General features: G+C 42.6%; 1 protein-coding gene across 6 annotated transcripts in view; it reads left to right on the forward strand.

The window, feature by feature from the left end:
- The window catches only part of TPD52L1 (TPD52 like 1), a 94,163-nt gene that overhangs the window by 62,421 nt on the left and 19,726 nt on the right, over positions 1 to 12,016 (forward strand). For all 6 annotated transcript variants that reach the window (XM_087865455.1, XM_087865456.1, XM_087865457.1 and 3 more), the window contains exon 3: positions 7,870 to 8,018. In XM_087865455.1, coding sequence (XP_087721581.1) covers positions 7,870 to 8,018 — 149 coding nt within the window. The remainder of the gene's footprint in view (positions 1 to 7,869; positions 8,019 to 12,016) is intronic.

Consider the following 12,016-nt stretch of genomic DNA (forward strand, 5'->3'; position numbering starts at 1 on the left):
TCAAGTTACCAGGATTCATGTTCTCATCCTTTAGAGGGCTTCCTATCTCTTATTTCTGGATTCTTCAGAAATGAAGAAGTATTGCGTGTTGCCAGAGTGGCATACACGTTACACACACTCGTTCGCACACATATGCATGCACACTCACACTCACACTCATGTACCCACCCCAAACCAGGTGCTTTCGGATCACTCTGCATTCGGATTAGCTCAGATGCTAATGTTTCATTACAACAAGGACACACAGTGAGCAATCTCAGCCTTCCCACAGTGGCCTTCCAAAGACCAGAGACATCTTTTAGAGAGCCCAACTTCCTCAGCTCTCCTCAGACGTTCTTCCTGGGCCCCTGGTCGCAAGCAACCCCTCTCTGTGCCTCAGAGAAGATCCTACTGGATCCATTTGCCACTTGAGTCACAGGACACCTCACAGGCCAGCCTAGTAGATGGCCTTTGAGTCAGGCAGTCATTGGTGGCCATGACCCAAAGCAAGAGCTTGGTGTACGAGGACTTCTTATCTCTGACTCTCTTGCTTACAAGGGGTCTTGGAATGTTCTGGGAACCCCACCTCCTCCTCAGTGTGCTCCTCTCCCTCATGTCCTCAGGTTCTCCCACTGTCTCGTGACTCTGCTGGATCCTCCCCGTCCGCCGACTGCTTTATCCTGCTCTGTTTTGTTGTTTATACGCCCATGAGGATGCCCTGATACTTCGGGCAAACTCGTAACTCTGCTTGTAACATATTGTTGTGTGCTACCAAGTACTGGCCACAGAAGTTCTGTCCTTATGTCAGAAGACCTAAAATAAACCAATATTGTCCAAAAGGCGACATGAAGTTTGCATTTTAAAAGAGCAATCTGTTATTTACACAATTTAGTCTTTAGTTTATTATTGTGATCATGCAGTATTTGTATTTTTAAAAGTTCCTTCATTGTGAGGCCAGTATCGCCTCTGATCTGGGTGCAGTGGTCTGGGTATAGAAGGTACGCAATTAGGATTTATAATGAACTTGAATTATTTTATAGATTAAAGAAATATTTCCTTTTTTTTTAAGTTTGTTTTTTTTAGTAACCTCTACACCCAACATGGAGCTTGAAACCATGACCCCAAGATCGAGAGTCACATGCTCTCCCGTCTGAGCCAATCAGGTCCCCCAAAATATTTACCTTTTTAAATACCAGAAGCTGAATATGCTTTCTTACAAACCGTACCAATGTATAAAGACGTACTGTTTTGTTTCAGCTATTTGTTCTCCTGATGTCTTTTTTGAGGTCTTTACACATCTATTCTTTGGGTTTTTTTTCCTCTCTTTCCCTTTTATTTGAGTCATTTTTCTTGAGTCATCTTCTTTGAGGTCTTTACACGTCTATTCTTTGGGGATTTTTTTTTTCTCTCTTTCCTTTTTTTTTTTTAAGACTTTATTTGAGAGAGAGAGAGAGAACACAAGCTGGGGAAGGGGCAGAGGGAGAAGCAGGCTCCTCGATGAGCAGGGAGCCTGACATGGGCCTCATTCCCAGGACCCTGAGATCATGACCTGAGCTGAAGGCGGATGCTTAACCGACTGAGCTACCCAGGCGCCCCTATCTCTCTCTGTCTTTAAATAAACTTGCCCACTATTTCTGTGCGGCTTCCATCCTATTCCACTTTTACTTCGCTAAGCTGCGTGTTACGCTTTGTATTCCATAACGTGCCTGGGCTTTGGAAAAGGATGAAGTGTTGGCATTAGTACTGTAAATTAATGATTATATAACCATCATTATATACTGCCACTGTCCTCTAGAAAAATGACTCAAGAAAAATAAGCATTAATAGGAGTAGGAAAAACACCAGGAAACGTGATCAAGTAGGCAAAGCCTATTTTCAGGCTCCCTTCATCTCCTTTTGGGTCCTTCTCCCTCCTTTGGTGTGTGGCTCCCCAGGAAGAACACAGTACCCTCAAGCCACCTGCCTCATAGACTTACAGAGAAGTGCCTTAGGCTCTGGGCCTTCCTCTCTTAGTTGCTTCCTTCAAGGCCTTCTTCATTCTTTTTGGACTGAGTAGTGAACAAATGAAGTGTTCATAATCAGTAATGTCTTATTGTAATACCCTTCTGTAGTAGAGTCCTTCAGAGAAACAGAGCCAATAGGAGATAGATAGATGATAGATAGATAGATAGATAGATAGATAGATAGATAGATTTTTACAAGGAATTGGTTGATGTGATTATGGAGGCTGACAATCACAGAATGTACAGTCAGCAAGCCAGAGACCAAGGAGAGCTGATGGTATAGCTCCAGTCTGAAGGCCCATAGGCTCGAGACCTAAGAACAGCTTATATTACAGTTTAAATCTGAAGGAAGAAGAAAAACAATGTCCCAACTCAAAGGCAGCCAGGCAGGAAGAGTCCCTATTAACTGAAGGAAGGTCAGCCTTTCTGTTCTATTTAGGCCTGCAACTGATTTGACAAGGCCCACCCACCTTGGGATGACAATCTGCTCTACTCAGTCTACCAATTCAGTTGTTAATCTTATGCAAAAACACCCTCAGGGGCACACAAGGCATGATGTTTGGCCAAATGGCTGGGCATCCCATGACCCAGTCAAGTTGACACCTAAAAATAACCATTGCACTCTCTCAAGTGCTATCTGGATTTTAATCTTAGTTCTTAGGAGTCAAAGTCATGAGTAGCCAGGAGAGGAGGCTGGTCTTGAAGCAGTGTATGCAAGAGACCAAATACTCTTATTCCTAAGCATCATACGGATGATTTAATAGTTTATGAAAGATTTCTTTGCCCGGATATGTTAGCTATTTTATGCAATCTAGCAGATAAAATAGGAAAGTAAATTTTCAATCTTCTAACATAAATTTCATTTTGAAGGTAATTCATTAGCTAATTCAGATTAATTTATTTTTTTTTGCATTTTTATTGAGGTATAATATTAACTATTTTAATATAAAATCAACTGTTTTAAAATGAACAGTTCAACGGCATTTAGTATACTTAAAAGGTTGTGTAACTACCACTTCTAGTTCCTAACTATTTTCAGCACCCCGGAAAGAAACCCACATTCGTTACGCAGTTGCTTCCCGTTTCCCCTTCTGCATTCTGTATCTATGGATTTACTATTCTGTGTATTTCATATAATAGATGACCTTTCATGTCTGGCTTTCACTTAGCCTGTTGTTTTTGAGGCTCATGCATGTTGTAGCATGTCTCAATCCTTCATTGCTTTTTATGGCTGAATAATACTCCATTTTTTGTGTATACTGCAATTGTTTATCTGTTCATTCTTTGATGGATATTTTGGCTGTTTTCACATTTGGCTATTGTGAAAGGTGCTATTAGGAACGTGTGTATACATGTATTTGTTTATATTCTTTGGGGAATATAGCTGAGAGTGGAATCGTTGGGTCATATGGTAATTCTGTGTTTAACTTTTTAAGAAACTACCAGACTCCCTTTCCACAGAGGCTGAGCCATTTTCCGTTCCTACCCAGCAGTGTACAAGGGTTCCGATTCTGCTACATCCTCACCGACACTTGTTATGTGCCTGTTAATTCATATTTAAATAATCAAGTTTAAATATCTAATATCAGGCATAAATATTGGTCATACAAGGAGATCTTCTAGGGAGTCAAGAGACCAAAGAACCAGACTATTAGTTTATAATAAAGAAATGACTAATTTAAATTAAAGGGGAAAGGATATATTAAATACTTCAGTTAATGACGTAGGTGTACTCCACTTCATCCCAAAAAGAGATACTTATGATATCGGGTTTCCATATACCACCTGCCTCAGAGTATCTGGGAGCCCTTGTTAATGTGTGTAGCCTGGCCCTACCAGATTGAAGACACCAGACTCTTAGGGCATTAAAAGGGGCATACATCTGGAATCTGCATTTTAAATATGCCCTGTGAGTGACTTTTATGTAAACTGAAATTGAAAACCACTGGTGTAACTAGACCAAAAAATCTCATTAGTCCAACGAGGGGTACACTCTCACCATGAGCATCATTTAAAATATTTGTGATTAAAGACTCTGCCATGGGCAGAACTCTCTGCTCTGTGGAAAGAGATGTGTTCCTCATTTTCATTCTTGCAAGCTAATATAATTTAAGATTGTGTGTTTTTTCAATTTCTGGATTTGCTTGTAGGTTTCTTGGCACACATTTAGATCACTGATAAATATACCAAAAGCTTCAAGAAGTGTGAGTCTCAACGTTTCATTGAAATGATGAGAATTTCATTAAAGAACCTGAGAGTAGACCCAACTGAGTAACCAAGTTCACATTTCCATCGTTAAAAGTCTGTTCCTTGCAAATGCTTTTTAATGTGTGCTTCCATGTTTAAAATATTATGCGTAGAACTTTATTGTTCTTTCTTTAGGTTGGTGTTTAGTAAATTGGTCACTTCACTTTTGGGGAATCAAGGTTTTCATTAGAAAACTATGAATCCCTTACCTCCCTCAAATAACTAATGAATCTCCTACTGCCCCCCCCAATTTTGAATAAATTTCTAGGGTCCCATCAATATGAGGTTGATGTTTAAGCCCCTTTCCTCTACATCTGCAAGTTCTTTCTACCAGTTAAAAATTGTCCCATTATTTTTATTACACAGTGAAAACCATAGTCATACCCAATGCATTAAAAAAAACCCAAAACTCCCAGTAATTTCAGTCACTCAAAACATATTATTTATGCAAAAGAAAGCAGAAAAGGTCTTTTTACAGAATAAACGGCTGCTACAGAAAGAGAGCTAGAGATATAACCTTGAGAAATACTAGGCCACAGAATAAACGCAGGAAGACAGATTGACAAAGATGAAAAAGTGGGATGTGACACGATCGCAAAAGAATAGAGGGCTTAGTTTTAAAATAACCATGTGTTCTCATTTAATGGGGAGTCTGAAAGCATGACCCCCTTCGGAGGTCCCCGAGTAGCCTCCTTGTGCAGGAACGAGTCTCTTTCTGCATACTGAAGACCTGCTCATCAAGAAAAGACAGAGTGCTACTGACTATAACATGTTTATGGAATGTGTAATTCATTTTAGAAAGATTTCTGGGAACATTAGAAAACTGTCCCATAAACATAAGAAATGAATAATGCTAGATTGCTAGGACATTTGCTGATATTAAAAACTCCAAGAGATTGTTCTTTTCTACCGTAGTATAGAAGAGGCTTCCGACTTCAAGTTTTGCCCATTTTGCTTAAGTGATTATTTGTGTCCATAAAGCTTCACCACGCTATTCCGATCCGTCCACCTTGGGGGTAACATCTTCCTCGCACTAGTAAATTGGCTAATCTGTGCGAAGGTACTTGTCTTTCTTGAGATGCTTTTCTAGCAGCTGCATCTCTGGTAACCCAAGGAGCACCTTTGCATGATGCCTGATGGTGTTGGTGTGAATGTGGTTTCTGGTCAGAAGTAGAGCGATACTCTGAATGGGAGTGAGACACAGCTGCCACATTTGTAAATAAGAAATCTAGTCAAAGTGGCAGGCTTTTTATGACCCGTATGCATGTGAGATGCTAAGGGAGTACTAATAGTTCTCTTCTGGCTTCGCAGAGAAAGTCACTATCATTTATACTGTTCAGAAAACAACGATGTGAATTTAAGCAATATTACCAGGGCAATACATTATAAAATATGCCAACAGAATAAAATATGACAATTGGAATCGAAGACTTTGTGGAGTTCCAAATTGATTTTCACAGGTTATAGCAACACTTTCTAAATTCTGGGCATTTTACGGAGCTGCTTTGTTAGAAATTACTTTTGCAAGAGCAGTTTTTTGTGTGTGACTTACTTGTTTTATAACTATAAGTTTGTAACTTTTGGCCTTCTTCACCCATTTCACCCCCCCCCCCAAACACACACCCCTCACCTCTGGCAGTCACCAGTCTCTTCCCTGTATCTATTACCTTGTTTTCATTTGCTTTGGGTTTTTTTAGATTCCACATATAAATGAAATCATATGGTATTTGTCTTTCTCTGTCCAAAAACATTTCACTTAACATAATCCCCTCAAGGTCCGTCCATGTCACAAATGGCAACATTTCCTTCTTTTTTTTATGGCTGAATAATATTGCTGTGTGTGTGTGTGTGTGTGTGTGTGTGTGTGTGTGACATTTTCTTTCTCCATTCATCCATCAGGGGACACTCAGCCTGTTTCCATATCTTGGCTATGGTAAATAATGCTGCAGTGAACATGGGGGTGTGTGTATCTTTTTGAGTTAATGTTTTCATTTTCTTTGAATGAATACCCGATAGGAAAATTGCTGGGTGGTATGGTAGTTCTATGTTTAATTTTTTGAGGGACCTCATACTGTTTTACATAGTGTGCGGAGCAGTTTTATGAAGCTGAACAGATTTGCTTTTCTGCTAACCCAGGGGAAAGAGGAAATATGTCCATAGGATAACCTGGTACCTGAGTGTTCACAGCAGCTTTATTTGCATTGGCCAAACCCAAATGCCCTTCACCAGGTGAATAGGTAACAAACTGTCCATATGAGGAATACTACTCTTCAATAAAAAGGGAAGAACCCTGTTAGTGCAGCGACATGGATAAGTCTCAAAATCTCAAATAATTAGACTGAGTGAAAGAGCCACACAAAAATGAGTATATGCTGTGCAGCGAAAGAAAGATCAGCAGCCACCTGGGGGAGGAGGGAGAAGAAAGAGGGAGGAATTACAAAGAGGACCTAGAAAACTCTTGGAGGTGACGGATATGTTCACTTTCTTGATTGCGGTGATGACTTCACAAGAGTAGCACACATGTCAAAACTTACAGACTATATACACTTTAAACTAGAGGGTATTATGCTAAGTGAAATAAGTCAGTCAGAGAAAGACAATTATCATATGATCTCACTGATACGTGGAATTTAAGAAACAAGGCAGAGGATCATAGAGGAAAAGAGGAAAAAACTGAAACAAAATGAAACCAGAGAGGATGACAAACCAATCTCAGGAAACAAACTGAGGGTTTGTTTAATGTCTGGAAACAAACTGGAGGGGAGGGGGTGGCGGGAGGGGGAGGCTGTGTGATGGACACTGGGGAGGGCATGTGTTGTGGTGAGCGCTGTGTAGTGTGTAAGACTGATGAATCACAGACTGTACCCCTGAAACAAATAATACATTATATGTGAATAATAATTAAAAAATAAATGTGGGCATACATCAATTCCATGTCAATACATGGCTAAAAAGAAAAAGCCACGCAAATCCTGTTCTTACACACATCCTCTCCTCCCTCGTCCGTCCCCTCCTGAGGCACTAGTGTGGCAAAACCACAGTGTGTGCCCAGTCTGTGCCTTCCGCAGTGCAGCTCTGTGTGATGGGAAAAAAATAAGCACACGGTACTGACCGGTGACACTTGAAGTTGCTTATAGGAGAAAGGCATACAGTACAAAACCAATTTTTTTGTTTAAAAATTATATCTGTGTACAATATTAGAAAAAACATTGTGGGGGGGGCACCTGGGTGGCTCAGTTGCTTAAGCATCCGACTTTTGATCTCAGCTCAGTTCTCAATCTCAGGGTTGTGAGTTCAAGCCCTGCGTTTAAAAAAATTTTTTTTGTAAGATGAGAAGCCAAAAAATTAAGCGGCAGCTATTTCCTAGTGGATTATAGGTAATCATTCTTGTTTATATTTTGCTGTTTGAGTGAATTTTTTATGAGGAGCAGTGATTACTTTTGTAATCATTAAAACTCAAATAATCTATTGCTGTTGTAAAGTATCCAACTGTCATCTCTGTGGGGTGCGTGAGCAGTAGGTGAGCCTGGGCCTGGTGACACGATGGCGCAGAGGGCTGCTTTGGGGCACCGAGCGCTTTGCAGGTGTGTGTCTCAGCTGCACTCATGTCTTCCCACACCGTGTTCCCTCCCATCTGTAGCTAGAAGACGAAATCACAACTTTACGGCAAGTTTTATCAGCGAAAGAAAGGCATCTGGTTGAGATAAAACAAAAACTCGGCATGAACCTGATGAATGAATTAAAACAGAATTTCAGCAGAAGCTGGCACGACGTGCAGACCACGACCGCGTAAGTCTATCAACAGAATTTTTAAAAAATCAGTTACTGCTGTCTCTCACCTCTTCTGGGTTTTTTTTTTTTTTTTTTTTTTTTTTCCTATACGGCTGATTTGGTACTTGTGGCTAGGAAAAATATTTTCTCTAGAAATAAATATGAATAATATGAATAATCATTAAATATGATGCATGATTCAGACTCTAAAAAGTAGCTTCATGAAATTAAACTGTTCACTGGATGACTTTTATGGGTTTGTATTTTTCTCTGTTTTATATATTTTTAAACATTTGTTAAATAGATGTTTTTTCTTTATGTTTTCTCATACGATTCTAAAGGGACAGGTGCTTATTCCTCAGAATACTTGGCATTCACTACAGATTTTCAGTTTCTATACCAAATGGTTGGCCGTTTTAGGACAGACTTGTTGCCCATTAATTGAAAAAGAAATGCTTATACTTTGAGGATGTGCTTGTCATCCCTTCTACTCTAGAGAATACTTAGAGCTGGGCTAAGGCCATGTGAGATACTAGAAAAATGTGTGGGGTGTGTGTGTGTGTGTGTGTGTGTGTGTGTGTGTGTGTGTGTATTGCTCTCTGTCCCTGATACAGAGTCCCTAAATCCCTTGGAATTTCCAAGGTGTTCGCAGCATCCTTTGTTCTAATGAGGTGACTCTCTGTGGCTCTGGGATGGGAGACTGGTCACCGTAAAGACCAAGCTATGATTAGAAGCTTGGACTTGCAGCACTATGCCCTATCCTCCAGAGAGGGAAAGAGGGCTGGAAATGGAGTTAATGACTGGACATACATATATGATGAATCCTCCATAATAATCCCCCAAACATGGTGTCCAGAGAGCTTCTGGGCTGATGAGCACAGGGAGGTGCTGGGAGAGGGGCGCACCAGGAGAGAGCATGGAAGCCCCACAGCCATCCCCACATACTTCGCCCTGTCTGTATCCTTTGTCATATCCTTTTATAATAAACCGGTCATCTAGTAAGGAAACCGTTTTCCTGAGTTCTGTAAACCACTCTGGCAAGTTAATCAAACTTGAGAAGGAGGTCATGGGAACCTTCGATTTATTGCCCATCAGTCAGAAGCACACAGGATAACCTGGACTTGCCGTTGGCATCTGAAGTGGGATGAGGGGGGCGGTCTTATAGGATTGAGCCCTTCACCTGTGGGAGCTGACACTATCTCCAGGTATGCAGTGTCTTAAATTTTGGGACACCCAGCTAGTGTCACAGAGTTGCTTGGCGTCTGGTGTCAGATGTGTTGTGAGTGTGGTGGTCGGCCCGAGAGCAAAGGAGACACAGGAAAAATGAGTTTTTCCTGCTCCCATCACCAGAAATGGTTTTGGCTTCCCCATTATCTTTTTGTCTGATATTAGGCAAGATATAGAATAACTTGGGGTATTCTAGAATCACACTTCTATTGGATTACTTTTTAAGTTACATGAGATATTCAACTATTGTGGTGCTTTTCGAATGATTTAGAATATTTTGCTTACCAGGTATTCTTGTATCAAGAGAAGAAAGTGTCCACCTCATGATGTAAATTTTTATTTTTTGTGAGTGGGGGGGCAGAGGCTGATGGAGAAAGTTCCTATCCCTGGCCCTGACATTAGCCCCAATTTTTGTCTTTGTGTTATGCATTTTCTTCCCCGGCATTATCCATTGGATGGTAAAGTTATTACGTTCCTAATATTTTAGTGGAAATCCATTTTTCTCTTGGCAGGTACTTTTTTCCCAGACATAGGTAAGCCTGGCAGTAGGAATAAGTACCAGCGATGGACAGCAAGGACTTCGGTTTTGCTGGCCGCCAGCTTCGCCTGCTGGTTACTGAAAACTAAGCCCTAAGATCTCAGTGAAGGTGCCCTTCGTATGAAGAGTTCCATCCAAGAGGAACTTGACGTCTCCCCACTCTCCTTCCCCTGGATTCCATGTAGAGGAGAATGTTCTTTCCCTCTATCACAGCCTCATAGTCCTGTCTGCTCCTATGCTTGCGTCCCCCAAGGGCTCATCAAGACAGCATCAGAGCACAGCCCAGAGTAGGGCAGGATGGAGCCAGAGGCAAATTAACCTTCCCCAACCCGATAGTGACAGTTGTGGAAGACAGTAAGAGTCCGCACGTTGGTGTTTATATTGCCACACTATGAAATGAGCTTCCTTGTCCGTAGTTCTGGCTTCCGTCTTCTGGCTTATACCACGTCATGGCCCTGACAGAGTGAGGCGGAATGAGCTCCGGTATCCTGGTCCTGGGCACTTCCTGTCACACTGATCTAACTTCCTTCCGGGGTGTAAGAGCCAGGCAGATCTTTCCGCTTGGCCTCCCTGTCCACACTGCAGGCGTGAGCTAAGCAAACAGAGGGCAGGACCACTCCGGCGCCCCCTTTGCTGAAGGATGGACGGAGCAGCCCCTATCTGGGCAGAGGGCACGTCACGTTTGCCCTCAGTCTGAGGGGAGAGAGTGGGGAGAGAGTCACAGTAGTCAGACACAGGGAATTAGAGTGAGCAAGTTCACGGAGGGTGGGTAGCCTCTTCCCACACGGGAGAATATATCGTCTCTGAGTTTCTCATGTTTGCAAAACAAGCTGGTTTCATAGTCTGGCAGTCTAGTTAGCATCAAGCTTTTTGTCGAATGAATAGATTTATTCCCTAGGGTTACGGAGTTGAAAGACTAGTCAGGAAAACAGAGTTTGGTTTTTTGTTGTGTATTTTACAAGTTATTCCAAATAACCAGTTAAATGGTAAGTGTGAAGAGTGATGTGAAGGAAAATAAGAGTGTTATGTATGAAGCAGGAGTTTGAACCTTGCCTGGGGTCTCAGGGAAGGGTTTTCAAGGCAGGAGACAGATGCTTCCGCAGAGCTCTGACGGATGAGTGGAAATTTCATCAGGCCAGGAGGGGCAGGGGGAGCCTCCTGGGGGGAGCTTCCTGGGGAGGGGCACAACCTGGTGGTGGCTGGCAGGAGAGAAGGCTCTCTCTCCCCCGGGAGAGCAGTCCAGCTCATTAGCGTTGTGGAGACGCCAGGGAGAAGTGTCAGGGGGTTGCACAGGGCCTCATGGTATCTGTTAATAGCATTATTCTTATTCCACAGGCACTAGAAAGCCATTAAAGGGGTCGTGACAGTTCATTTACCCAACATGTCTTAACGTGTGTCTACTATTAGTCGTTACTACCCAGGAGTGAATCGAAGCCCTCGGGGTGTGGGTTTAACAAGCTGGACAAAGTTCCTAGCTTCTTAGAGAGTCGAGAGAGAAAAGAGCTTGAAACCCATAACAAAGCAACCGCACGGAGAGGCTGTCAGAAGTATTAGGATGAGAACAGCACAGGTGACAGGCTAGAGGAGAGAGCAGAAGCCACTGTGACAGAGTCCCGGTCAGGGAAGGCCTGTCCTAGTGCTATCCTGTCCTAGTGCTGTCCTGGGAGGTTACCAGAAGGACCAAGAGGATCCCGTCTTGTGATGATGTAGGGGAGAGCTTTGGGGTTGAGGCAAAAGTTGCTGTGAAGACCCCAAGGCCAGAAGCAGTTTTGCAGGTGTCAGGAGCCCAAAGAAAGGGTGGTGTCTGCAGTGTAGTGAGAAGGGTGGAAGTCAGGGCCTCAGGGGCCTCCCAGACCATGGGGGAGGACTGGGGATCTTATTCCAAGGGCTCCAGCTGCCACTGGAGGATTTGAAGCGGGAAGTAATCTGTTCAGATTCACCTTTTTAAAAAAAATCACTCTGGTTACTTTGTGTTATACAGAATGCGGAGGGGCAGGAGTGGAGACCAGAAAATCATTTCTGAGACTATTGCAGTAGTCCACGTTGGTGATGATAGTGAGGGACAGAGAGGGGATGGGACTTCGAGGCCAAGCCAGAGGAATTTCCCAAAGGTTTGGGGGTGGGAGAGGAGGCCAATAGACTGATCAAACGTGACTGTTGGGTCTTTGACGTGGGCAGCTGGTTGAGCATTGGGACTGTTCAGAGCAGTGGGCATTACACACGTCATGGCCAAGCCCATGGGCTGTGGACT

This window comes from Ursus americanus, chromosome 11 (assembly GCF_024610735.1).
Source record: "Ursus americanus isolate L20-20 chromosome 11, mUrsAme1.1.p, whole genome shotgun sequence".
NCBI classification, from domain to species: Eukaryota; Metazoa; Chordata; class Mammalia; order Carnivora; family Ursidae; genus Ursus; species Ursus americanus.